The sequence below is a fragment of the Cornus florida genome, unplaced genomic scaffold (assembly GCF_030987335.1).
Source record: "Cornus florida cultivar Cherokee Brave unplaced genomic scaffold, ASM3098733v1 CherokeeBrave_3.0.0_Hap2_Chr05, whole genome shotgun sequence".
NCBI lineage: Eukaryota > Viridiplantae > Streptophyta > Magnoliopsida > Cornales > Cornaceae > Cornus > Cornus florida.
Genome location: NW_026775575.1, coordinates 112597663 through 112624293, shown reverse-complemented (window position 1 = coordinate 112624293; position 26631 = coordinate 112597663). Strand labels below are relative to the sequence as shown.

Below are 26631 nucleotides of genomic sequence, written 5' to 3'. Positions count from 1 at the left end.
CCAATCTTCTCAAATATGATATAGGCCTAAATTTGAAAACCAATGTCAGAAAAACAATATCATAGCACATTCCAAACAGGGCATAAATTTTCTCCTTGAATTAAAACAGAATCTCTATACAAGAGTATGCTCCCACAAGCAATGCTTCAATGATCTCTACAAGGGAATAGGGGAGACATTCATTTGGGGGTGATTCTTGAAAGCTTTGGAGGAGATACTTGAAGAAGATTGGTTGGCCCCATGGAGTCACCTTGGTGAGGTAATTGTTCTTCGATGATAAGTACTTCCAATCTTACTATGTTCATAGTTGTGAAGCATTCATTCATTCATTTTTGAAAATATTGGGTCAGTCTCACTCAACACAATTTTTGGAAGACATTTGTAAATGTCAAACATCCATATCCTTTCACTAACATCATATAATATGGTGAGCGCATATCAAAACAAAAAAATGGATGATAAATATTTGAAGATTGAATTCAATAAGCTTTGAAGATTGAATTCAATAAGCAAAAGCTTATCTAGATACATTTAATATTCAAAATTGTTACAGGTAATTCCTTAGAAACATCACTATAGCAAAGCTGCACAATGCCTCCATAGAAAAGGAGTTTTCCGAATTCCTCCCAGAACCGAAAGATCGTTTTGGGATATTCGAACATATAATGTGACTCTTGTAACTTCGGCCAACACAACAAATGAGACTTTACTACTGCAAAGCTGCTTTTTGCAAAAAAAAAAAAATGGCAAGGGGGGAAAACTCAGTTCATTTGCGGCAAAGAACTAAGAAAAGTGGACTCTCACTAGAAAGATCAACTCGATGTTTTGGGCTTATCCTCTTCCTGCTGAGATTTAGAATCTTCATTCTTCTCCATGACTTGCTGTATACCTTCTTGATACCCTTCGATGAAACTTTTGAGTGCATCTCTATATGCAGAAGCTCTTGTCATGTACACCCGCTGCAAAGCAGGCCTAAGCGTCTCCATTCCTCCTCTGGCAGCCACCGCTGGTTATTTTATTCCCAATAAAAATGTTAAACTCAACACAAATTAAAATGAAGTTAAAGAACAAAGGAAATAGAAAAATAGAAATGAAAGGGCACCTAAATTATGCAAGTTATAACAGAAGTAGCTAACACTCAGCAATAACACATCTTATTGAAGCAACTTCCAAAAATATATTCAAACAAAATCACACTTTAAAGATTACTTTTGCTGCCTCCTGAAGTTGGTTCATTTAACCCGTTGTATATTTAAAGAAAATATAAGATTAACCATTATCAATATGTAGAAGACAGTCACCATTGCAAATCAACCAAAACTAACATCAAATATTTTTCTCGGAGCTGCAAACTACCAATAGTAAAAGCATTTGCTGGTATGGAATTTTTTTCCTCCAAAACTGATTATATAAAATTACAATGACGCTAACCACCCTGCAGAAAAAAAATGGAGAATTCAGCAAAATGTACCAGTAGAGGTGTTTTTCAGTCTTTTACTTGCCAAAAAGAAAAATAAGCATATGCTTGCTCATATCTTTCTCGAGCACGTGCATCTCCCATATCACAGGTCATGTATGGTATAGGCAGTCAGCATGCTTTTTAAGGTCAATGACTCAATAATAGACATGCTGTGAGAACTAGGTCTAAAGATAACCAAGGAAACTTCTTCCCATTGTGCAGCCTTCACTGTTCACTGTAAATGTGCTTGAGTGCACATTTCAGTCATCGAATTTTAGCATCCAGAACATAATTCAATCGTTGTAGTTCAGGATTCCCCGTTCAATACCTTGAAATAGATGAATCTTTATATCAAAGTGTCCTAGCAAGAAATTTTCACTCATTTCTTCTTCTTTTTCCCCCTAAGTTTCACTCATTTCTAAGTATTAATATGAGAAAGGATATATGTCATGGAAATTTTAATGATTAAAGCATACTTTTGTTCACCTACCAAAGAAAAAGCATACTTCTTTTAAATATATTAAAGATTCCTACTAGCTAAGGGTGCAACAAGAGCAGGTTGGGTGAATTGGAATTACAAGTCGGGCTAAACCCGACATATAAAACATTTTAAACCTAAACCGAGCCCAACCCATCATTAATTTTTTTAGCTCTGGAAACTCAGGCTGAGATTTCGGGTTAGAATTTGGGTTGCCACACCAACTTTATCAAACAAACATCCTGTACCACATTGACTTTATGAAACTTGCAGATTACTTTCTCATTCTATTATCTACTTGCAATGCACATCATCTACCACTAGACATAAAAATATAAAGACTAAAAAGATGAACCACCTTAACTTTTTCACAATTGAAATAATTAGGGTAAACTACAATGACCTCCCCTGAGGTTTGGCCTAATTGCAAATAAACATGAGGTCTACATTTTTTTTGCAACGTGTCACCCTGAGGTTTGCCCGATTTTGCAAAGGCCTTCCCTCCGTACAAAAAGTACTTTTTGTGAGAAAATTGGTTTGAAGTGACCAAAATGACCACCCACTAAGAGTAAAAGACCCTTATAAATTACAACAACAAAAAATTCTAAGCTCGCTCTCTTTTTCTCTCTCCACCAACCCACCACCCCCTAATGCTACATTGAAGACTCCACCCTTAAAGCGTGGTGTTGCTGCTGCTGCTGGTAGATGCCACTAAAGCTTTCTCTCTCCATCATGGTCTACTTGAATTTAAAACTTGAATATTTTCCACCAACACCACCACCACCAAGCACCACCGCCGCCAAAATCTCTCCCCTATATATATATATAGAACTTATACCATTACAGAAACCCAAATGAAATTGAAATCCATCATCACCACCAAACACCGCTGCCACCACTGCCACCACCACCAAAATCATTCTTCTCTCTCCTCTTTCCTCTCTTTGTTCCCTAACTACTTATAACATTAAAGAAGCCCAAATGAAATTAAAACGTATCACCACTATGCACCACCGTCACCACCACCACCAAAATCATTCTTTCTCCTCTCTTTTCGCTGTTCGTTGCCCCTCCTCCCACCACCACCATCTGCAGTTGGTGATAGTGTTGTGCAATTGGTGCACCGGTTCTGGGTTTTAATTTTGGGTTTTCATCAATCCATTTTGGGTTTTGATTTTTCTACAATTCCCAACACCACCATCATCGCGGATACCGATTGCAGAGCCGCAACCAATTGAGTCATTTTGTTCGCCATTGGAATTGTTGTGATGGTGGTGGCAGCGGTGACCATCGTTGGAGAAACTACTGCCGTAATTGTTGCCATAGTTCCAGTCATGGCAAGAAACAGGTACGTTGACAGAACGAGATGACGTCGCAAAGTGCATGTTGCGATGAGAGTCGAAATAACAGCCGTAGCAGTCTCCTTTGTGTCTGTCCATGTTCTTGTACCGTGTGAGTATGTGTGTATATATATATTATGGATACAATATAACCCTAATCCTAAAAATGGGGCTGTGAATCGAATGGAATCTGTGTGTATATATATATGGATAAAATATAACCCTAATCCTAAAATTGGGATTGTGAATCGAATGGAATCGCTATAAAGAAGAGCGCCAGAAGACCACATACCGATTAATGGAATCTCTGTGTGTGTGTGTATGTATATATATATATGTGGATACAATATAACCCTAACCCTGAACCTAGAAGACCACATATCGATTAAGTAACTAGTTAGTAGTAATCATCGTATAATTAGTGGTGACAACGCCGCTGACAGTGAGAAGGTGGTGAGCAGTGGTTGTGATGAAGCTTGGTTGATGGGTTGTGTATTATATATATATATATATATATATCAATTGGTGAAAATACATATAATTGTGGCTGTGTGTTGTTAACAACCATCTACTCCAAAAGCTTAAGTTGTTAGAAAGGACGTAACTTAGATATATAAATCCTTCAACACGACTCCTCACGTGTGGCCTTCTTTTGGTCAAACACGTGTTTTTCAATTTTTTAATTAGGGTGACGGTGAGGTTTGAACTTGAGACCTTTGGCTCTTATACCATGTTAACAACCATCTACTACAAATGCTTAAGCTGTTAGAGAGGGTGTAACTTATATATATAAATCCTTCAACATGTGTATTGGGGTAAAATAGTCATTTCTATTTATAGATATTTTGATTGTTTTAATAATATAATAATGAGGGTATATAAGTAAATTCATCACAAAATCTGACATTGGGAGGTCTTTGCAAGAAAATTGCAAACTGAAAATTTATTTTAAATTAGGCCAAACCTCAGGGGAGGTTATCGTAATTTACCCAAATAATTAAAGACATTGGTCTGTACATTCTATGACAAAATAACCAATAGACCACTGACCAATCCAACCCGGCCATAATTTGAAATATCTATAGTATATTTAAAATAAATAGATAAAATCTAAAATTAGAATTTGGGTTCGGGCTCGAGTTGAGGTTGGACTCGGGTTATTGGCACCTCAACCCAACCCCAATCCAAATTAAGCTTGGGCTGATATTTTTCAACCCATACTTATCAATAAAAAATATTTTTCAACCCATACCCAACCATAATTGTAAAAATGGTTGCCCAAGCCCATGAAAATCAGGCTTGGCTCGGGTTAGCCCGCCCAAGTTGCATCCCTACTACTAGCATAGTAGCATGCATCTAGTAACAGGCATGTTGAAGATTTCACACTTTTACACCATGATTATGTCCATGTCACTTTCGCAATATCACTTCAAATTTGAGCTAATCACTAGATCTCATTCTCATAGTTGTTAAAGGCTCAAGGCGCACAAAAGCGCAAATGCCTCCTGGAGCCTGAGGCGCAAGGCGAGGCGCGCGCCCGACTGAAGCAAGGCGCACGTTGGAAAAAAAAAAAAAACAAAACTCACCCAATAAGTATTAAAGATGCAATAGTATATACAAAGATATAAAAGTCAACTAAATGAATTATTTAAGTTAAATATTCAACATAAAGATGCCAAAACTAATTAAATCAAGTACTTGAGTTCAAAACAGTGAATAATCAAACATATTAACATAAAGATGCGAAAGTCGCATCTTTAATTAGCACAAAAACATGTTTAGTCACTTAGCTCTCTCTTGATGTATAAATAAAATAAGTAGAGCAATAATAACAACATAATGCAATGGTTAAGTTATATGCAGCAATTCTCTTAATTAGATTATCAGTCAATATTTCATACCGTTCAACCAGGAACATGTATATTAGTTACTTACCAAGATCCTCCAATGTGGAGGATTCTCTCTCTTTACTTTTGCAATTTTCTCCGTTGGACTTATCAACACTCTCTTCATTCTTCTTATAATCATTTGGCCGAAGATCAGGACCAATATCCCTCACCCAGCTTGCAGCATAAAGCCTAGATGCTTCTTTTAACACCTAAACGATATCCATAAAAGGTACTCATTATTAATTAGTAACAGCATGCATGTTGTATGCTTTGATGCCAAAATGTTGCAAGATTGGCAGAGTGTCTTAATATCAAATTGATGCGCGCCGGGGGGGCTCTGAATAATAATGCTTGTAATCAATAATCATCAAAAAGTGCTTTCACAATGTCACGAGCCAAATATATATAAGCATCATGTAGAACCCAAACCAAACTCTACTACAAAATAAAACCTAAAATACTAAATTACTAAAATATGTAAAATTAAACCAATTATCTATCCTTGCACCGTCACAAAAAGTAGAGGCAAAACACATGCAGCTCAAATGTGCCAATCATATCTCGTTCTCCAGCACATGTACTCAAGTTCAAATGCAAGAAAACTTTTGTCTTTGTAAATATAATTTGACACACAAATAAAAAATCATTCAATACACAGTTTTATAGGGAGAGCTTGTACCCTAACTAGAAGAGAAGACTCATTTACTGCAATTGGTAGAAGCACCATAAATGGAACCTACTTTTTTCCCAAATGAGATCTTTAATTCAAACAAATAATTTGTTGGGTCGATGATAGAATCTAGCATATCCCCAAATACCAACAACAAGGAAAAAAAAAAAAAAGAAGAAAGAAAGAAAAAAAGATCCGTTAGCCCATATCAGCGAAGACCGTCTAAAATAGGGCCAGTAAAGCACATTTAATATGTCTCACAGAAATTTAACTATAATTCACAGTGTTTGTAGCTTCTGTGAAATATACTATTGAAAGTGGGTACCGATAAAAAAATAAATGAATTTTTACACACAATGCTACAAAGAAGAGAATTGTGCTATTTTAAGAGTCAAACAAATCACAACAATAAATTTATCAATAGCATTATGAAATGTTAAACAAAGATCCAAAACACATAAAATTATTCATAAGAAGGATCAAAATTATATGGAACACTCACAAGATATCGCTCTCTCCAAGTTAATTTCCGACGCTTTTTTATATGAGGCGGATCAGGCAAAGACGAAGGAAATGCAATTTCTTTTAGATCATAACGTATGTAATCGTATACTTTTCTGCAAACTACATTCAACTTCATTCTGATTCTTGAATGACTGCAACGCAATCTGTTACTACATAGTAAACCTACATTTGAAGCAATTCAATATGCTGATTAGTAAACCTTGATCATATAATGCTTGTAGTCTACAGATCTTAATTGTTCTCTTAGACGATGCATTAGAAAGAACCATTATAAAAATAAAAATTAAAATTAATAAAAAAAAAAGGATCTCTTTTATGAAATAGAGTGAAAAGACGGTGACCTAGACTAAAGGGACCATCTAGCAGCAGTTTAAGAACAAGTCACCATTTTCAAAATTACCAAAGATGAAATAGATGAAATTTTCGAACCATGATAGTTTAACCCAAGTTTCTGAAAAAGTAAAAAGGAACTACTTTAAAACTGGCTCATTGTCAGGAAATCTATTCAATAATGTCTGCAACAAATGTACTTTTGCCTATTTTAATTTTTTTTTCCCTGTTGTCCTGCAGCAAAGGGGGAAAATAATTTATTTTTTCTCTTCAAACCAGAATAAAATTTTCAAAAACAATATCAAATGGTTCCACAAACATTAATTTGTTTTAGGAGGATCCTAGATCTGGGTTTTATGTTCTTTTCTTCAAAAACTTGGGGGTACATACAGTGTAGGACCTAGACTGGATTAGATAGGTGAATGTGAGTTAATGAGGACTCCAAACAGTGCCACATTGCTGGTAGCCAACAGGTATAGTACACAAGAAGTTGAAGATAAATGAATGTACATTAAAAAATTAACATGGACTGATAAAATTTGATGTTGAATTTCCAAATAGGCCACTGTTTTCAGACGCCCACCTCTTCCTCTAATTTTCTTCATCTCACTTTCATTTCTAAACCTTGATAACAAGGTTGATAACACTAATCAAAAAAAAAATCTAAACCTTGATAACAAAATATTAGGGCTAGATTTACCTATTTGTCATGGGATTGGCTTAAATGGTTTATACTGCTGGAGTCCAAGGCCCAAATGGCCGGAGACGGTGGATCCCCGACCAGAGGTCTATTTCGGCCAAGTTTATTGGAGATGATAGCTTTTGCTAGTTTCAAAGGGATAAAGAGCTGTATATGCAAGGAGATTGGATATCTGAGTCTGAATGTCTCTTGATTTATAATCACTAGGTTGCAAACAATAGAGGGGGTCAGGAAGACTGAACCCATCAAAACATATTGAGTCCGAATGTCCCTACGAATTTGTTCAAACAGAAGGTCAGGAAGACGAAACCCATCAAACAAATTGCAGTCACCGGTAACCCATAGCCAAAATGAATGATAAACCTGTAACAATGAATTCCATTTTTATTATACATTAAGCATGTAAATGAAGTTAATCAAGTATCTTCCCTCAATACAACATGTCATCAAACCCGTATACATATTAAACTAAACAACTACTATCAGAACAATCAAAGATGAGAAATCAGAAGTTCAAAATGAATAATTTTGAAATTCTGCAAACGATGAGAAGTATATATTAAGGAAAGAAAGAGTGACAGAAGTATAGAGGAATTAGGGTTTTGAAATCTTGCAAAAAATATTGAAAGAAAAAAAAAAAAAAACCTTGGTTCAGTTAAGAGAGAGAGTGTACCACGCTTCACCTGTGGGGGAGAGGGAACAATCTGAGATACCTCGGCTCAGTTGTGGGAGAGGGACAAAAAGAGATGGTTCAACATCAATTTAACGCGCCGGTTCATTTTTTTTAAAGATATATAAATAATTTATTTGTCTACCCAGTTAAAATATATATATATATATATATATATATATATATATTTTATTTGTCTACCCAGTTAAAATATAGATATATATATACATTTTTTTTTTTTGGTCTAATCAAATGAATAATGCAAATTGAAACCAGTTTGTCAAACTTATTTGTCCAACCAAAAGGGTTTTTATCCGTTTGATGTCTTGGATAAGTTCAAGGATGAGTCCTATTGGACTATTCCTTGCATCAAAGAGATGAAAAACACTATGCTAAACAAATAGGTATAAATCGATATAGAAATCATTTTCCTAACCCCAAACATAGAGGAGTTACTGGCTCGTTGCCACTATATTCTGTATATACATGAATCAAATGGAGAGTGAAAGGGGAATAAAATTGAGCGTTAAGTCGATTAGTTAGGATTTAGAAACTGAACCAAGCTAAGTTTTTGCACAATTTCTGCTTTTCAGTTCTGTTTTTAGAGTTACAAACCAAGCAGCCCTTAATATCTCTTAATTTCTGAAAACCAAATCCGACCACTTCCTTCTCTCTCTTTTTTTTAATTGACGTGGCCAAATCCTAGGCGTTGAATAAAGAAACCTAGAAGAGCTAAATCCAAAATAAACCGGGTCAGGTTCACTGTAACTCTATTTTTTTTGTTAGTAATGATATCATGAGAGCTCTCTCATGCTGAGCTGTCCTTGTCTAACCAATGAATTCAAAGATTTATTAAATAACTCATTTGACTTTTTACACATCTCAAAAGACTTTTAACCCGGTGGTTAAATAAGAACTCATGCCTTTTTTCATGAGAGGGCTCTCATGATAACATTACTCTTTATTTTTCCTCTTTTTGACCCTGTAAATTGTTATTCAATTCTAAAAATATTTGATAACCAATCCCCAAAGTCAAAATACGATAAATTACTTATAATATACTCCCTCCGTCTCAAATTAAAAGTCCACTTTGGGAACTGTGACTCACAATGCTATAATCAATCTTCTATGATCTCTATACTGTCTTTTGCATAAATTGTGGTTAATTGATCTCAACTTCTTCACTTCTTATAGTTATGTGGATGATGGTTAAACAATGGTGCTTAATTGATATATTTGCATTTGATTTGATAATTCATGCTTAGATTTGATGGGTTGTGCTACAACATTAGAGTAGAAATAGGTAGGTAGATAATTGATGCTTAGCTTTGATGAGTTATGCTTGTTTGCATATTCTCTTGACCATGATTGAGTGCTTTTAGCCACAATTCTTAATTGCACAAGTATTTTTTTCCCAATTTGATTGCAATGGTATGATTACAAGGCTTAGAGGTGGATTTCATGACCTAAGTTTCTCAATATCTTTATTCCATTATCCATTTATCATTTCTTTTATTTGCATTTGTTTAGTTCAATTAGGATTATAAGCAAACATCTTTTCTATTGAATCACTTGTTCACTAATTGTAAATTGAATCAAGCAGCTAATCCTGTGAACGATCCCTACTCACTATACTATATAGTAGTAGTGGTTTTATAAATGTAAAATTGACTTTCAAAGCTTCCAAAACCGCTTTTATATTCATCTTTAATGAATACGTGTCAATTTTTGGCGCCGTTGCCAGGGACTACGATTAATTGATTCAATTTAACATTAGTGATCATTTGATGGTTAGTTTAGGATTTGTATTTATCTTTTGCTTCTAATTTATTTTTGTGCAATTCTAGGTACTTGATCGAGAGAGAAGCAAGCTTGGGGATCATTGCTTCGCCTGGGACCTTTGTGAGCCTATCTTGAAATCTTTAACTTGTAATTGTACACATTCTAGTTTTGTTTTGTTTCTATTTTAGATAGTCCTTGTCTAGGCTATCATTGCTTTTATTTTGTTTTATTTTTCTTGTTTATGCATCGGTCCTTGTCGTCGCCATTTAGTTTTCTATTTCATTATGTTTGATTTGAGGAGAACGGGATCATCATATGTGGAGAAATTGTTGTTGTTGATGTTGTGGTTGTTGTTACTTTGATGTGCTTTATTGTGGTGTATGCTTGGTAGAAGGTCCCTTTATATAGAAACCTCTTCTCTCTAGCAATCACTTTCTTATTCTAATAAGGGATAGTAACGACATGCATCAACCTCATCATGAACAACATTATTTCCCTAATCCTCCACTTTTTAGATTTCGTAGGTTTTCATTTTCATCCTTTTTATTTCGTAGCTTTTAGTTATTTTTGTTTTTGATTTCTTCTCTTTTCTTTTACTTTTTACATTTAGTTATGTTTTCGAGCTTTCATTTTGGTTTTATATATTTGAAAAAATTTCAAAAAGTTCATAAAAACAATTTCTAGGCTGAGTTAGGCCTTCATTTCAGGACTTCATCATTCTTTGGCACAATGCGTGATAAGCGATGAATATTGCATATTCGAACCCTTAAACGTGTGTATGTTAATGCCGTAGTGGTATTTTTATTCAGTTCTTATGTGTTTTTTTTTTTATTATTTGCTTTTCGTAAATTTTTACCCAAAGAGACGATCAATTCCACGTATTTAGAGCTTATTGCAATGATATCACTATAAGAAATCAGGCTATTAGGGACAATCTTTTAGTGACACACTCAAAAATTGTCCCTAAATAAATAGTAATGCTATCAGGAGAGTCCTCTCATGACAAAAGGCATAAATTCTTATTTAACATGATTAAAAGTTTTTGAGATGTATAAAAAGTCAAATAAGTTATTTAATCAATCTTTGAATTCATTAGTTAGACAAGGAGAGCTCAGCATGGGAAAGCTCTCATAATAGCATTACTAAAAAAAAAAAATTAGAGTAACAGTGTACCCGACCCGGTTTATTTTGGATTTGGCTCTTCTAGGTTTCTGGATTCAACGCCTAGGATTTGGCCATGCCAATTGAAAAAAAAAATAAAAAATAAAAAAATGAAGGAAAGGCCAGGATTTGGTTTTCATAAATTAAGAGATATTAAGGGCTGCTTGGTTTATAACTCTAAAAAAATAACTGAAAATCAAAAATTGTACAAAAACTCAGCTTGGTTCGGTTTCTAAATCCTAACTAATCGACTTAACGCTCAATTTTGTTCCCCTCTCACTCTCCATTTGATTCATGTATATATAAAATATAGCAGCAACAAGCCAATAACTCCGCTATGTTTGGGGTTAGGAAAATGATTTCTATATCAATTTATACCTATTTGTTTAGCATAATATTTTTCATCCCTTTGATATAAGGAAAAGTCCAATAGGACTCATCCTTGAACTTATCCAAGACATCAAACGGATAAAACCCCTTTTTGTTGGACAAATAAGTTTGACAAACCGGTTTTAATATGCATTATTCATTTGATTAGACAAAATAAATAAATAAATTATATATATATTTTAACTAGGTAGACAAATAGATTTAACCACTCGTGTTATCATCCGCCTACGGACAACACGCTACGTAAGGGAATGCGGATCTGAAAATAAGTTAAAAGAACCTAGCGCCAAACAAGGCCGTTTTGCACTGGGTTCTTACAAAAAAATTAACCAGCGCATTAAGTTGATGTTGAACCGTCTCTTTTTGTCCCTCTCCCACACTGAGCTGAGGTATCTCGATTTGTTCTCTCCCCCCCACAGGTGAAGCATGGTACGCTCTCTCTCAGTTTGTTTGATGGGAATTGTATTCCTGACCTGTTGTTAGAACGAATTCGTAGGGACATTCAGACTCAATATGTTTTGATGGGTTCAGTCTTCCTCACCCTCTATTGTTTGCAACCTAGTGATTATAAATCAAGAGACATTCAGACTCAGATATCCAATCTCCTTGCATATACAGCTCTTTCTCCCTCTGAAACTAGCAAAAGCTATCATCTCCAATAAACTTGGCCTACTCCCAACAGTAATGGCCTTCTGTTGCAACTTCCTGAAACTTGTCATATGTGATAAGAACCACTATCAAAATTTTTATTTGATTATAAAAAAATGCATTGTCTATAAATTCAACCTTAAGCTTAACCAACATTATTGTTCAAATTTACTACAACATTTTAGAATTCACCAATAATCTTATTTAATTTCCTTGCATATACATCTCTTTCTCAAGGCTACAACAATGCAGTCAGTCAAGAAGATTATACCAGCCAAAGGCAGTCATTGTAGCCTTGATAAAGGATTTTTGTAATGAACCCTAGAATAAAATAAAACACCAGAGAGGTCCCAGATTTTAGATAAAACCGAGTGCAGAGATCAAGAAATAAAAAAAAAAAATTAAAAGATTACAATACTCACTGCCAATGGAGTCGTTCGTAATAGTATCGTTATTCCAAACCACAATATTCAACTCTCGAAGTGCTTCAATCAGCGTAAACACCAATTTCTCTTGAAACGACTTTTACCTCCATCTTTATTCTAAAAAAACCAAATTAGTAGTGTCTAAGAATTAACCAGTAGAAAACTTGAAGAAACAATACAATATAAATCTAAATATACATACATATATATACACATACAGAGAGAGGAAGAAAAGAGAAAGAGAAGGAACCTGTGGAAATGTTGAGATCTTGCCTTGAAATCCACTAGGTGTCTTTCAATTTGTTATAAGCAACGACTGCAATCAGACTTCACCAATTACAAATTGAAGAAAAAATACACATATATTGTGGATAGAGGGAAGGTGGAAAAGATGTACAAAAAGACGATGGAATTGAAGAATGCTGATATATTCGCCAGGTTCCTTTTATCTATGTAAAGAGACGATCCCGGTGGATATAATCATGCTGATAATATAGGACAGATAGAGGGGAAAGGTAGAGAGAGAAACTTCACAACGAAAAGTGATTTTGGAACGAGAGAGATGAAATTGGGGTGAAAACTTGGGAGATGGAGGATCGAGAGAGTGGAGAATGCGAAATGAAATTTGAGAATTTATAGGGAAAAAAAAAAGAGAGAGAGAGAGGAGAGATAAATGAAAGGGGCATTAGAGACACAGATGAATGAGAACGAAAAATTCCTCAATGGGTCTTTTGCTATTGGATTTGGACTTTAAAAATTTTATTTATTAGTATTAGGCTCATTGAGGAATTTTATTTTGGGGGGCCAAGTATGGATCTTATATATATTTGTATTGTTGGGCCATATAGTAATTGGTCAAGGGGCCGCCCCTGTCGCCAACAACGGATTTAGGGGTGGACTCTGGTGGGCTTGAGCCCACCCCAAAAAAAAAAACAGAAAAAAAAAATTATAGGCAATTTTAGCCCAGCCAAAAAAATAGATATATATATATATATATATATATATATATATATATATATATATTATTAGAATTAGCCCACCTAAAAAATTATTAGCCCACCCCGTTAACAATTCCTACCTTTGGTTGCCGAGGGTTGAGCGGGTGCTAGCTCAAGTGGTGATGGTGGTGTTCATCCTTGGCAAGGTAGAGTTCTCACATAGGAGTAATGGTATACCTACTGCTCCTCAAATTGTAGCATTGGAGGAGAAGAGGAGAATAAATAGCTCCATTATTAGAAAGAGTCGTTTCTATCCATTTGGAGAGAGTAATCAGTTTGAAAATGAATTGTAAGTGCAACGGGTTTATAAGAGTGTTTTATGTATGTGTGGTCGTCACATCATTTGACTCTCTTTCAAACCAATCCACAATTTCAAAATTCAAATATAAGAGTTGTTTGGGACATCATCATAAGTCTTCTTGTGTAAATTATTGACGGCTCAGTGGGGGCAATTGCCCCACTGAAATTTTTCTTTTTTGGAATTCTATCCACTAATTTTTTTATAAAAAAATTATATACTTGAAATTTTTTGAATTTTTCCCCACGAAAATTAGAAAAAAACTCCACTATTGTTCCCCGTAACATTCTTTTGTTAAAGGTTGCCTCCTCTCACATACTTTTCAGGGCCGTCCTGATTAGTAGGAAGAAAAGAGAGATCAAATAAAGAGGATTTTCTTTTAAGACTGAGTCAGACTTGGACTGCAACAAGATATTTAATTTCATGAAAGAGTCTTGCATACATGGGAAGAGATAGGATAACTTATGAAGGGCCTTCGTATGGTTCCGGCCCTGAGATTGAAAAAATCCCAAGAGGCCCTAGGCGAACTTTAGCATGAGGCCCATTATACATAAAGTTTCACATGCACAAAAAAAAAAAATTTGACTATTTTTGAATCCTTAGGAAAATTTTCAAGTTTAGCATCTCTTGGAGGACCTCTTTCAACTAATAAATCTCTCATTTTTTTATCAATATTTTTTCAATTTCCTGGATCATTAATGTTCAAAGGAAGATTATCATTCTCATTCATATATTCTTCATTTACCAAATCTTCAAGTTCATTCACATTTTCTTCATTTTGATTCTCATTCCTATCTTCATTCATTAAATCTCCATGTTCATTAAGATTTTCTTCATTCCTATGTTCTTCATTCACCAAATCTTCAACTAAACTCTCTGTTTGTGTATTGTTCCTAAAAAGCTTATGAATAGCGTCTTTTTGAGATTGAATCAATTTTTCTTCTCTCTTCTTTTTTTTTTCTTTTTTCTTTTTTCATGCCCAGATTCAAATTTTCTTGTAGACATAAATGACAACAACCAAAAAAAAACAGAAATAGAAGTTATAGAATTAAAAATAATAATAATAATTTGTTTTGCTGAAATAAAATGTAGATTTCCTCAAAATGCAATGCAATGAATATGACACTATAATACATTTTACTGTAATCAGCCCCTTCACACTAACACTCAAATCAAGCTCCCCCAAGTTGCTCAAAGCACAAAAGTCTACAAAAAATGAAAATTTTGTTGTTTATATACTAATAAATTTTGTTACTTTATATTGTAATTTGTTTCATATACAATTGGGTGCCCATATTAATTGACAGATTTATGCTTAATGCGGTTAACATCCAGTTTATTATTAGCATGAAAAAAACTGGAATAAAAAATATATATATATAGAATAATTGAAGAAATGACTTACTAGTCTGAAGTGATGAAAGCACTATAAAAGATGGTAGGACCGTAGGATGCTGTAATTGTAAAAATTATAATCCACGATAAGGCCTTCAGCTTGTTCAAGACTCAAGTTCAACCCAAATTTACCAATTAGTCTTTCAAATCCTGCAAAGGGAGATCCTGTTTCAGTCATTATCTTCACAAATATTTATAACTAAAATTCATAAAATAAAATAAAAAATTATATAAAAAAGATCATAAAAAATTTCACCAAATAGGATTTAGTTTGCAAAACAAGAATTACAGACCTTGATTAATTGATTTAAAAAATAAAAAATAAAACCATACATACAAGTTAGCAGTAGGAGAGAGAGAGGGGGGCAAGCTTGAGAGTTGAGAGACAGCGGCTGAAGCTTGCGAACGGAGAACCCGAACTGGAACAGCGGGCGATGGAAACTGAAAGATGTGGGTTTTGATTTTTTGAACAATCCGAAATGAAATGCCGATATGGGTTTTGATATAGGTAATAGGTTTTGAACTTTTGATTCTTGCAGACAGATAGATAAACTGAAATGTATGGGTTTTGAACTTTTGATTCTTGTAGATTTTGTAGTTTGCAGTTGCACAGAGAGAGAGAGAGAGAGAGAGAGGGCAAGTTCAGACTCGAGAAGGAGAATAGAGATGGAGGCGATTGGGGAGGCTGAAATGATTTGTCCTAAAAAAAAAAATTTACTTTTTTTGGTGGCCCATCATCCATGGGCCTATAAATTTTGAAGCCCCATAAATTTTGAGGCCCTAGCCCCTAGGCGACCGCCTTGGGTCAGGGCCGGCTTGTTTGGGAACTCCTAAAAAACTCATTCTATTTGACTCTGTTGCGAAACTGATCTCAACGGATCATAACATGATCATTTCAAAACCAAATCAAGTTCAAGTCTTAAGTGAACCACTTAAAGTTAGATTTCCAATGCAATTGGTTGCATGCATTTTTTCTGCAATATAACTTCATTTGTAAATGCAATGAGTCTAAGTAATTCCACCAGCAAATAGGACCTTATAAACTATGGTTCATTTAAGTCCAAGTCCTATTGCTAAGAGTTTAGGGACCATCCGTATGATGTGGTTGAGGTTCATTGGTCCTAAGCCTTCTAATGCATGATAAGTAGTTTTGCCATCCTCCCAAACATAGAAAGAAATTTTAAAAAATGTTTCAAAGTTTAATAAATAAATAAAAAATAGTACTTATTTTGCTCTTATTTTTATTTAAGACAATCAATACACCATGAGTCTTAGGGCATTTTTTTTTCTTTAATAATTTTTTTTTATTTAGATCGTGATTTTGGCTTAAATGATGTTTAGCATAGTTTTTACATTTGGTTTACTCATTTTTATTAATATATTTGTCTTTTAAATATGAGAGGGTATAGTGATAAATTTATTAAAATATTTTTCCTGTTTTTCTTTTCCAAATATAGTTAAGTGCTAAAGTTATAATTTACTTCTTTTTTTTTATTTGTTAATCAACCAAAAGTTAACACTATATTTTATTTTCTTTTCTCGCATAACTAGTGATATCATTTTTATAAGGATAAATTTAATTGAATTTTAAAATAAATTATAAATTAATTTGAAAGCTAACGTAAAAATTTGAAAAACAAAAATAAGATTCGTCTAGTTATAAGCTTCAAATTAGTAATTTTACTATCATAATGTGGTTAAAATTAACAAAAATCATGTTATATACTTGTATATAATAATATGTATTAATTATATTTTTGACCTTTTTTTACGGCATTATCCTAATTTCGTGACTGTATCCGTGTTTTGTTTTTTCGTTTTTTTCACGCTGTACAACCCTAAAGTTGGCCTCCGCCAGCCCAACCTCTGCCGACTTGTCATCAACACAGCACCCCATCCCACTCTGACTGCCGCACCAATCATTGGTGAAGTTGTTAGACCCAGCTTCACAAATCCCCTCTTTTTTTTTTACCACCCATGAAAAAAAGGGAACTTTGTGTGTATATAATTCTAGCGGGATTTGAAAATCATTTTACTCAGTAGTGATTAAAAAATGCTTGGGGTAGTAGCAATTTCCACACCAATTTGGCTCTCATCTCCCATCAAATTCAGTTCCTGCAATTCCAAACCCAGAATCTGTTTTTCAGAGGAAATTTCAACAAACCCAGTACCGAAACGGAGCAAAATCCACACTTCCTCTCTCTTATCCACATTTCCTTATCGTTTCTCTCTCCAGAAGGATTACAATTTGCACACCCATTTGTTGCCCAAAGCTGCTTCGTCTTCCTCAAGTAAGCTTTTCAGAACTTCCCACATCATTCATTACACAATCATGTTCACACTTTCACTGCAGCCAAAAGGAGAAAAAGGAAATGCTTATACTAGAAATATTCAAGTTTGAATTTCAAATCCACTCTGAAAATGTTGCCACATAAATCATTTTACTATCTTGGATTGCTTCATTATATTATTCTCACAGAGGTTTTCTTGTTGAAGGTCGAGGAATGTAAACCTTATCATATTCAAGTTTAAATGCTTAGTGTTTGTTTCACTATAAGCACAGTATCAGAAACTGAATAGTTAATTCAAATTTGTAAATCATGGAAAAGACAAATCAAGAAAATTAAGTTTGGCATGTGACAATGAACAATGAGGTTTTTTTCTTTTTTTTTCCTTTTTCTTTTATCTGATTTAGGATATGTGTATATGGGAAATTGGGAATGTAGGATTTTTTTTTTTTTTTTTTTTTTTTCCTTTCCTTAGTTGGTACTCACACACCCCCCCTGACGATCCTTTGGAAGTAAGAGGCTGATACTACTAGGCCACTGACCCATTGGTAATGTAGGAATCTTAACCATTATATATAAATTTCTTAATGAAAGCAGTTGGCCAGATTTGAATTTTTCCTCAATCCCATTGAATTGAGGATAAATTTACATAGAGATTGCCAGCCTGGAAAGGATAAATATGAAAGTTGAGTTTTTAAGAAAGTCTTAGAAATCTGAATGAAATTTGGACTAAAAATTTAGGAAAGCTAATGAAATTTGCGAAATATGGATTGAAGAGGCAAGATAATTGAAAAACCTTTAAGTTCTCAAAGCTTGGAAGTACAATGGACAATTGGAGCACAAGTAATAATTTGGGCCAAATTATCATATTTAACTATGATATTGACATGGATTCATTAGATAGAAGGATACCCATACAGTGGTTCATCACTGTTACTTTTGATGTATTGATTTTCTCTCTCATCTATTATTTGTAAGATGGATGATTTTTGCTAGGTTATAAGGTTCATCTTTTTTTTATTGCTCATGAGAACAATTAATTAAAGCTGTGCTGCCTGTGCTGAAATAGTGAAATGTTCTTATCTCTAATCAAGATTCAAATATTTGCCTCAATGTGGCCACTGTTTACTAATTGGACGGTCCAAAAGCCAAAGAACCTATTATCAAATGAAGTAACTGAATATAAATTAGTCTGAAGACCAATTTTTAGTTTTTACATATATGCCTAAAGTCTCTTGGTAGTTGTACCAGAGACCTGGATCATATCCCACCTTCACCTCAGTTGGAGGATTATAGGGAAGTGAATGGTATAAAGAGGACTTGGGAAATTTTTGGAGTGGTTATTTGTTCTAGCATGCTTATTTTATTTTCTCTTTACTGAAATTCCATGGTTCAAGGGCATGTTGATTGAGTTTTTCTTTCATTTTACTTGGAACTCGTATCATTTTCACCATTTGCAACAAAAATTTGTAATTGCATCAGTGTAGAAATTGACATATTTTTCATTGAGAAAATTTTGGGACAAGGAGACCAAGATTAGCTTCGATTAAGATAGTGATGGAAGTTGAAAGACATAATAGGATGTGGTCATCTATTGCCTTTGACACATCAACATGCCGAAATAGGATTCATATAGCTGCACACCAAAAGGAGAAAATGGTGATAGGCTCAGGGTGTAGATTTGAACTTAATGAAGTAGTAAAAATGAAGGCATACATTGTCAGAGTGTCACAATTTATTATTTTCCATACCACTTTAAAAAAATCTGACATCTTTGTGCTTTGACTTCATGTCTCTAGTTGGAAGTGCAGAATACACAGAGGAACCTGCTACCAGTGTGAAATTTCAGAAGTCAATAAGCATCCCGGGTTGCTCGACTCCATTGTCTTTACTTGGCAATGGTCAGATGCTTTAGTTTCAGTATTCTTTTCTAGAAAAAATTAGCCTTGGTTGTAGACTATAAACGGATGATTAAACCTAGAATTTTCACCCTATAACTCTTGGTTTTTATGTTTATGCTTACCTTTGTGGTAAGCCTCTGCATCAATGTAACAGTTTCTGTTTGAATATTTTCAGGATATAGGGAGAAAGTTTTTGCAATAATTGGTGTTAAGGTCTACGCTGCAGGATTATATGTGAATCAATCTATAAAAAGTAAATTAGATGCTTGGAAAGGGCGATCAGCTGCCGAAATTCAAGGAGATTCATCTCTGTTTGACTCAATTTTCCGATGTAATTATGATTAAGTTGAACATTTCAGTTGTTGGAGGGAGAGAGAGACACTAATTGAGGGTGCTAAAGTAAGTTTTTTATGCAAGTGCAGCTCCTCTGGAGAAATCATTACATATTGTCCTGGTAAGAGATGTTGATGGTAAAACCTTCTGGGGTGCATTGGACGATGCCATCTCCCCAAGAATCAAAACACCCAATCCTGTTGATGAAACCGCTCTCTCCACATTTCGTAACATCTTCCAAGGGCGACCTCTTAAGAAAGGAACTTTCATATTTTTGACTTGGCTGGTCCCAGGCAAAATGCTTGTAAGTACGCATTTAGTAGACAAAACTCTCCCATGCACATTTGATCATAAGAGTTTTTACAATACCATAATTTAACAAAGAATTCTCTCTCTGTGAAAAAGTTTTCTTATTTGTTGACATACAAACTGGATATATACATGGTCGTTTTCAGGTTTGCGTATCATCTGATGGGTTGCCTACTGACGTGGATGCTACAATAGAGTCGATGAATGTAACACTGGCCCTTTTTGATGTATTTTTGGGAGCTGATCCAGTTTCTCCTTCACTGAAAGCTTCGGTTTCCAATGGGTTGCAGACAATCCTCAAGTAAAAACCGTGACAAGTTAGATCCTTAATCGTTTTTCTTTTTCTTGCGATGAAGGTAGATTCAGTAATTCATGAATTTGCTGCATTAACTTGAGTTGCTGTAAGTTTTTTTGTATCCGTCCATGTAGACCAGGAAAAAAAATTCATGGATTAAAAGTAAATATAACAAGTATGTTCTGTTCTAAAAAAGATCAAGAATTTGATAGAACTTCTTCTGTTTTGATTTGTTCAAGCATCTTGAGAACCTCAGCCATAGTAGGTCTTTTGGATGCCTCTGGCTCAAGGCACATTAATGCAATACTGAACATATGGTTAATTTCTTCAACAGGACAACATTGTAAGCTACTATCAAGCACGTACTCTTCTCTTTTCTCTTGGACAACTGCTTTCACCTGTTCCAATATAATAACTTGAATAATGAGATTTTAGTGCAAATATATGTAATGTTCGTGCTTCTATAAAATACAGAAAAGTGGATATATTACATAAAAGTCGTAAAATAACAGAAAGACTTGAATAAATTAATCTTTTTAAACCACAAACCTGGAAACCTAAAAGAAATGAAACAACAGACATACTACATAAAAGTCTGTTAAACATATTGCTAGAGGAATAGTTGAATTGTATATTAGTTAAAATGAAAAAATAATTTGATTACATTAAGACTTGAATAAACAAATAACTAATTTCATAGCATAGTGCACGTAAGCCTGTTTTATTTAGAAGCTCAGGACAAGTTAACAGAGAGCTGAAAAAAGACCTTGGCTCCAGTACACTGTAGGCATGACAAACATTGAGTAATGGCTTTTTAACCTCTGGTTTATGCATCTGGCGAGTAATACCACTGATTTTCTCTTTACTCGCAAGAGTCATATCTTTTTGGTGCTCCTTTGGAGATTGTAACAGGATAAATGATGTTTTTATATATCACATATGAAAAAAGCCTTTGTTGTACATAATAGCGTGTCACTTTTCTATAAAATATTTTTGTGTTAATATATTTGTAAAAGTAAAGCATCTAGACAATTAAAAACCTCATTTCTATTTTATTTTCATTTATTGATTGCATGATCTCATATATTGTTAATGATATAGTTTAGGAGTTTTTCCTACAAAACTAGATTAGTATGCACAAAAAAATACAGAATTGCAGAAACTACCGAAATTTCGAAAAAGTTCAAAACTTACCCATGTCACAAGCTTGGTTCCTTCCTCGATAAATGCCTCATCTGTTGGCTTCTTCCCTGTTAATAACTCGAGTAAAACAACACCAAAGCTGTAAACATCTCCTTTTGCTGTTGCTCTCCCGGTGTCAAAATATTCTGCAGAAGAGCATAATTGATTGTACATAAGAATACAAATATCATCAGTGGGGAGACTCGCTATGGAATCTTGGTGCAACATACCAGGAGCTAAGTATCCAAATGTTCCTGCAACAAACGTAGAAACATGAGTCTTGTCTGGTTCCATGAGTGTGGCTAGTCCAAAATCAGACACTCGAGCCTCCATATTTTTATCCAGCAGTATGTTGCTTGACTTAATATCCCTATGGATTATGTGAGGGATGCAATCATGATGAAGGTACGATATTCCCCTAGCGGCGCCTACCGCTATTTTGTATCTTGAAGGCCAATCCAGAGCCTTCTTGTCCACTGATCTTCCTGCATCATAATTAAATCTCAAATATCAAGAAACACATACATCAGATTAAGGAACTTTTGAAAGATTGATTTCAAGTTATGGTAGATTTAGACTTCATTGTTAGATTTACACTTCAAAATGTCAAACCCTTCGTAAAAACTAGGAAATGTTCTGACTGAAAAACAAAGAAGAATGATCTTAACACCAACTTCATGAAGGTTAGAAACACGAATTGAAATCCTTAGGATTTATGCTAGAAATCATACCATGGAGCACTGCGTCCAAACTTCCATTAGGCATTAGCTCGTAGATAAGAAGATTATAGTGAGGAGCAGTGTAATATCCATGAAGAGTAACAATGTTTCGATGCTTTATGTCCCCCATTGCCTCCAACTCTCTCTCAAAACCTCGATCTCTGTCTGAAGTTCCCCTGTTAAGCCTTTTCACTGCAAATGATATGGAGTCATTTACTGTCATTTTATAAACTGTCCCGTAGCCTCCCGCTCCGATGATGTCTTTGTTACTCAGTTTCATCGTCTTCTTCAAGAAAGTATCAGATTGTAAAGTTTTCTTCTTTGGTGACCTGAACATCACCAGCTTTCCACCTGCGTTTGCCCATCAAAGTATGTTAGCATATTTCTCCCTTTCAGGGAAGTAATATTGAGAAATCTTGAATCTGGTGCAAAATTATACCAGATAAACCGTCTTGAACAACCATGTGCTTTCTTTGCCATCGCCGATAGACGAGGACTGCTATGGTAATTTTTGAAATAACAAAAGCGACAATGCATACTGTGATGTAGAACGCTAAAATCCGAGTATTGCCCATCTTATTCTACAAGATAAACGGCCAATTAATGTACTCAAATATCGGAGTGGATTCTGAATTAAGGATCTGTCTGTCCAAAATAAATTTAATGAATAGACTTGCACACACACAAAAACATATATACTAGAAATAAGTTAAAAGAAATTGATGGTCTAAAATAGATATGTATAAACTTGCATGATTTTGTATCTCCTATTAGATACAATGGATTTAAACATCATCATTAATATTTAAGAGGTTGCGCTGTCATGTAAAATCCTCGACAATCAAACAAAAAATACACTAAATGTTAAATCTTTAAGCAAGACGAAGAAAGAAAATTACTCCTCCTTGGCACCAAAGTTAACATTATCCCTATACATCTTATGAATGAATCAGAAGGAACACTAAGGTGTGAGGAAGAGTTACTTCTAGGAAGAATCAATTGCAATGCCTTAATATGTTAATATTGTTAATACAGGGGGAGAAATTGAAATTCAAGATGAAATTATAATAAGCAAGATGATCGGCTATTTCTCTCCTTCAATAGGTGATTTCAGATTCAGCAGAATGCATTTTTCTTAATCTTCATAATTAATAACTTTAATCCGAGAAGCAAGATGTACCTGATTTAAGAATCACTTCCAGAATGATCTTCTTTTCTTGGGTTGATTGTAGCTTCTAGGAAAGATAACTCTTACGCTACTGTAGTTTTTGGCTCCAATTTTCCTTCAAGCCGGTCAGATGTGGAAGTTAATCTGAACAAAAGTAACTAATTGAAGGCCTTTTTTGAAGAGAAAAAAAGAATGTGAATGTGAACTGAAGAAAAAAATGGTGGTTTGTCTCTTAGACTCTTACCATAGAACAGAAATTGGTGAGTGAAGAAAAGCAGCCGACACCACGGTGCCAAATAATAGTCTTCTCGTGAAAACCCCATCAGACTCCCACATGGAGTAAAGCTTAGTGCATATGTGTGTGTTTGTGTGTGTCAGTGTGTGTGAAAGAAACTAATGAAACAGAGAATTTGTTATAAGAAGAAAGCTGTCTCTTCAGGTATAAGTAGCTTTTTGAATTCCGTGCTTTTCATCATTGATAATTTGATTCCCTTAACTGTACAGAAAGAAGGACATCTCAACCGAACTTAGTCTGTCCGCTTTTGTTGACAACTGAGTCACCTCACGATGAGACTCAGTAGAGTACATGCATATATACTATGTCACGTCATATGAATATATTACATACTACGACTTAGCTCATATACGTATCTGGGCATAGTCATGAGAAGTATGCCCGTTTAAGCCATGCAGGTTGGATATAGCTCTTCCCTATTGTTCGAAAAGTATCACAGACGGGCTATGACAATTGTCGAACTGTGGTTGATTTAATATTAAATTAATGCAATGATTGAGCTCGTGACGGGACTGAGTTGACTCGGTGAGTCATAAGGCTTATGGCCGGAACAAACTCGTCAAAATTTGCAATTTCAAGTATTTTATCATTGTTAGAAAGTATTTTATCCCCCTTATTTTCTGGGAAATGCAAATGGCAAAAAGGACTTTTTGGTTGGGATGTTCAAATAATCCGTCAATTCACTAAACCGAACCGATCCGATCCAATCTGTGCGGTTCGGTTTGGTTTTCTAGTGTCGTTGTTCGGTGATAAATTGAAAAATTAGTAATCCATAGTGACCGGATTAACGGATTAGGTACTGAAAAAACCGAGTCAATCCGTAAACCAATCCGTAGAACTAATATACATATATTATGTAACATATATAGTATACAATATATGTAGAATACATTATTGGTGTCTTTATTTTCTTTAATCATTAAGTTTTCAAAAGTTTTATTAGTTTACGAACCCAAGATGCTTTACGCTTTGTGGCTTTTAGTGTTTTACATTTTTTAGTTTTTATATTCCTTTCATTTGCATGTATCTCTGGCCTCCCATCAAGTCTCATCTGATCTCACAAACACACTGCTCTACTCACAGTCTCTCATGAAAGGCTCAGGTTACCCAATACTCTCAGCCTCTTATGGAACCCAGACAAGTAAGTTTCTCCGATTTACATCGGCCAATCATTTCATCTTCATCTACATCTAATTTCCATTGAGTTCATAAGTTTTTCATTATTTTCTTCTATGAATTTTTGTTCTTCTCTTTTGCAAAAAAATCTTGATTGCTCCATCTCGTCATTTAGTTTCAGTTCTACCTTGTCATTTTCATAACCCATTTATTAATATGTATAATCTTTAGAAATTCATGCATGACTCAGACAAAATATAGTTAACAATAACAGATTCTTTTTTTTCCTTTAAATTCATGCATGACTCAGACGAAAATAGTATTTTGCCTCTAATTTCAGTTTTCTTAGTTGTATACTGTCAAGCCCAATCCGTGGGAATCGAACCGAACCAATCCATTATTTCACGGATCAGTTTGATTCGGATTGAGAGTCCCCGCGGATCGATTCGGTTTCAAATTTAGCGAATTCGTGAGGACCGAATTGGTTTAAATTTTACCTAAAATCGATCCGATCCGTGATCAGCCCTACTTTTTTATTTCATTCCTTTATCTTATGTTCAAAGAGTAAAAAGCTGAAAAATAATTCAAAAAGTCAGTTTAGATGATACAGTAGTAGTTTTCTTTTTAAAAAAAATATTTAAAAATTAAAAAAAAAAATGTAGGTAAATACTCTTTTGTAATTCTCTCTTTAAACTGTTTTTTTATTTTCAAAACTTTGAAAATTCTTTTCGACTAACCGAATCAAACAAATTTAAAGTTGTTTACCATGTTACATCATTGGAACCGCGAAATGATAGACTCAAAAGTTAATCATGTGATTTACGGGCAATAAATTAAACAGCGAGTGGTTGAGTTTTTTTTTTTTAGTAAAAAATATATATATATGGGTCAAATAAATTGAAAAGGTACACATAAAGTATGAAGAAGCATGTGAATTTAAACTATTGCTGTCTCCACATATTCTGTACCAGCTGTCCTTCCCATTTATTTGGACGTTGAGAAATTATTGAAAAGGTACACACAAAGTATGAACCAGCAAGACTTATCCTTTTAAGATAAAGAAGATATATATAGGTGTGACAATCAAATTTGGCTTCTTGGCGCACCAATAAAGTTTGCCCACCACATAATGAATTATGTGAAATAGGATATTTCATTTTTATCTTTTATTCTCGTGTTGATTAAAAATGAGACTTTAGGGTTTTCTTTGTAGAGACAGTCACTTATTAATTGATTAATTTTATTAATGGCACTTCTAATAGTGCTTCAAAAGCCAACTCTTTTTTTTTTTTTTCTTTTCTTTTGATTGGCTGTATTATTTGAAAACACTTGTTAAACACTGTTGAAGTTTGAATTTTTTTTGTTCTTTGTTTTTTTGGTTATATATGCAAAATAAGAATTTATTTTTATTTTATTTCAAAAAGTATTGGGAGATATGAGTAAACAAAAATGAGTCATTTTTATTAGGGGTGCACACGGTCCGGTTTGGACCGAATTGGAAGTTTTTTGGGAAGAATCCATTTATAACAGTTTCACTATTTTTGAAACCAGACCGAACTATAATGCCTATGGAACCAAACCAAACCAAACCAAACCACAAAAAACCGATTTGGTTCGGTTCGATTTATCGGTTTCAGTTAATTTCTTTTTTATTTTATTTTTTAAAAACAAAATTTCTTATTTCTTATTTAGGTTTTAGTAAATCTAGTAGACTAAGTTAACCAACGGTCAAAAGAGATTTAAAAAAAAAAAAAAACAGATTCAGTAAATCTAGTAAGTTAACCAGGGGGCGGAGATAGGATTTTAATTCAGAAGAGGCAAAGTTTAAAAAAAAAAAATCAACTAACATTAATATAACACGCGAAAA

General features: G+C 34.2%; 3 protein-coding genes across 6 annotated transcripts; 1 reads left to right on the top strand and 2 right to left on the bottom strand.

The window, feature by feature from the left end:
• Nucleotides 1-438: 438 nt before the first annotated feature.
• Nucleotides 439-15826, bottom strand: LOC132308657 (uncharacterized). Of its 3 annotated transcripts, XM_059806810.1 has the most exons (8): nt 15496-15826; nt 15169-15308; nt 14898-14969; nt 12718-12783; nt 12465-12584; nt 6339-6523; nt 5213-5375; nt 439-1006 (listed from the first exon to the last, which is right to left on the bottom strand). In XM_059806810.1, the coding sequence occupies exons 6-8, from the start codon at nt 6474-6476 to the stop codon at nt 813-815; spliced, it is 495 nt and encodes a 164-aa protein (XP_059662793.1). In that variant the 5' UTR covers nt 6477-6523; nt 12465-12584; nt 12718-12783; nt 14898-14969; nt 15169-15308; nt 15496-15826; the 3' UTR covers nt 439-812. The 3 variants fall into 3 exon arrangements, with proteins under 3 accessions (XP_059662793.1, XP_059662791.1, XP_059662792.1); XM_059806808.1 differs by lacking the exon at nt 14898-14969; XM_059806809.1 differs by lacking the exon at nt 14898-14969 and having other exon boundaries at nt 12465-12577.
• Nucleotides 15827-16982: 1156 nt separating this feature from the next.
• LOC132308656 (fatty-acid-binding protein 3, chloroplastic) lies at nt 16983-20498 on the top strand. The gene is made up of 5 exons (XM_059806806.1): nt 16983-17449; nt 19246-19347; nt 19523-19678; nt 19770-19984; nt 20136-20498. Exons 1-5 carry the CDS (start codon nt 17212-17214, stop codon nt 20292-20294), a joined length of 870 nt encoding a protein of 289 aa, XP_059662789.1. The 5' UTR covers nt 16983-17211; the 3' UTR covers nt 20295-20498.
• LOC132308655 (receptor-like serine/threonine-protein kinase At1g78530) lies at nt 20298-23917 on the bottom strand. Of its 2 annotated transcripts, none has more exons than XM_059806805.1 (7): nt 23598-23917; nt 23366-23497; nt 22625-22830; nt 22198-22536; nt 21697-21951; nt 21479-21612; nt 20298-20682 (listed from the first exon to the last, which is right to left on the bottom strand). In XM_059806805.1, exons 3-7 carry the CDS (start codon nt 22758-22760, stop codon nt 20482-20484), a joined length of 1065 nt encoding a protein of 354 aa, XP_059662788.1. In that variant the 5' UTR covers nt 22761-22830; nt 23366-23497; nt 23598-23917; the 3' UTR covers nt 20298-20481. The 2 variants fall into 2 exon arrangements, with proteins under 2 accessions (XP_059662788.1, XP_059662787.1); XM_059806804.1 differs by having other exon boundaries at nt 22625-22766.
• Between the last annotated feature and the right edge of the window lie 2714 nt (nt 23918-26631).

Excerpts from the sequence above, each read along its gene's own strand:
- LOC132308656 (XM_059806806.1), top strand. The coding sequence starts at position 17,212 with ATGCTTGGGGTAGTAGCAATTTCCACACCAATTTGGCTCTCATCTCCC. Across the intron at positions 19,348-19,522 it reads ATTGTCTTTACTTGGCAATG|GATATAGGGAGAAAGTTTTT; the intron begins GTCAGATGCTTT and ends GAATATTTTCAG. Across the intron at positions 19,679-19,769 it reads GTTTGACTCAATTTTCCGAT|CTCCTCTGGAGAAATCATTA; the intron begins GTAATTATGATT and ends ATGCAAGTGCAG.
- LOC132308657 (XM_059806810.1), bottom strand. The coding sequence starts at position 6,476 with ATGAAGTTGAATGTAGTTTGCAGAAAAGTATACGATTACATACGTTAT. Across the intron at positions 5,376-6,338 it reads CTTGGAGAGAGCGATATCTT|GTGTTAAAAGAAGCATCTAG; the intron begins GTGAGTGTTCCA and ends GATATCGTTTAG. Across the intron at positions 1,007-5,212 it reads CTCCACATTGGAGGATCTTG|CGGTGGCTGCCAGAGGAGGA; the intron begins GTAAGTAACTAA and ends TAAAATAACCAG.
- LOC132308655 (XM_059806805.1), bottom strand. The coding sequence starts at position 22,760 with ATGGGCAATACTCGGATTTTAGCGTTCTACATCACAGTATGCATTGTC. Across the intron at positions 22,537-22,624 it reads TGTTCAAGACGGTTTATCTG|GTGGAAAGCTGGTGATGTTC; the intron begins GTATAATTTTGC and ends GGGCAAACGCAG. Across the intron at positions 21,613-21,696 it reads ATTTGGATACTTAGCTCCTG|AATATTTTGACACCGGGAGA; the intron begins GTATGTTGCACC and ends GCTCTTCTGCAG.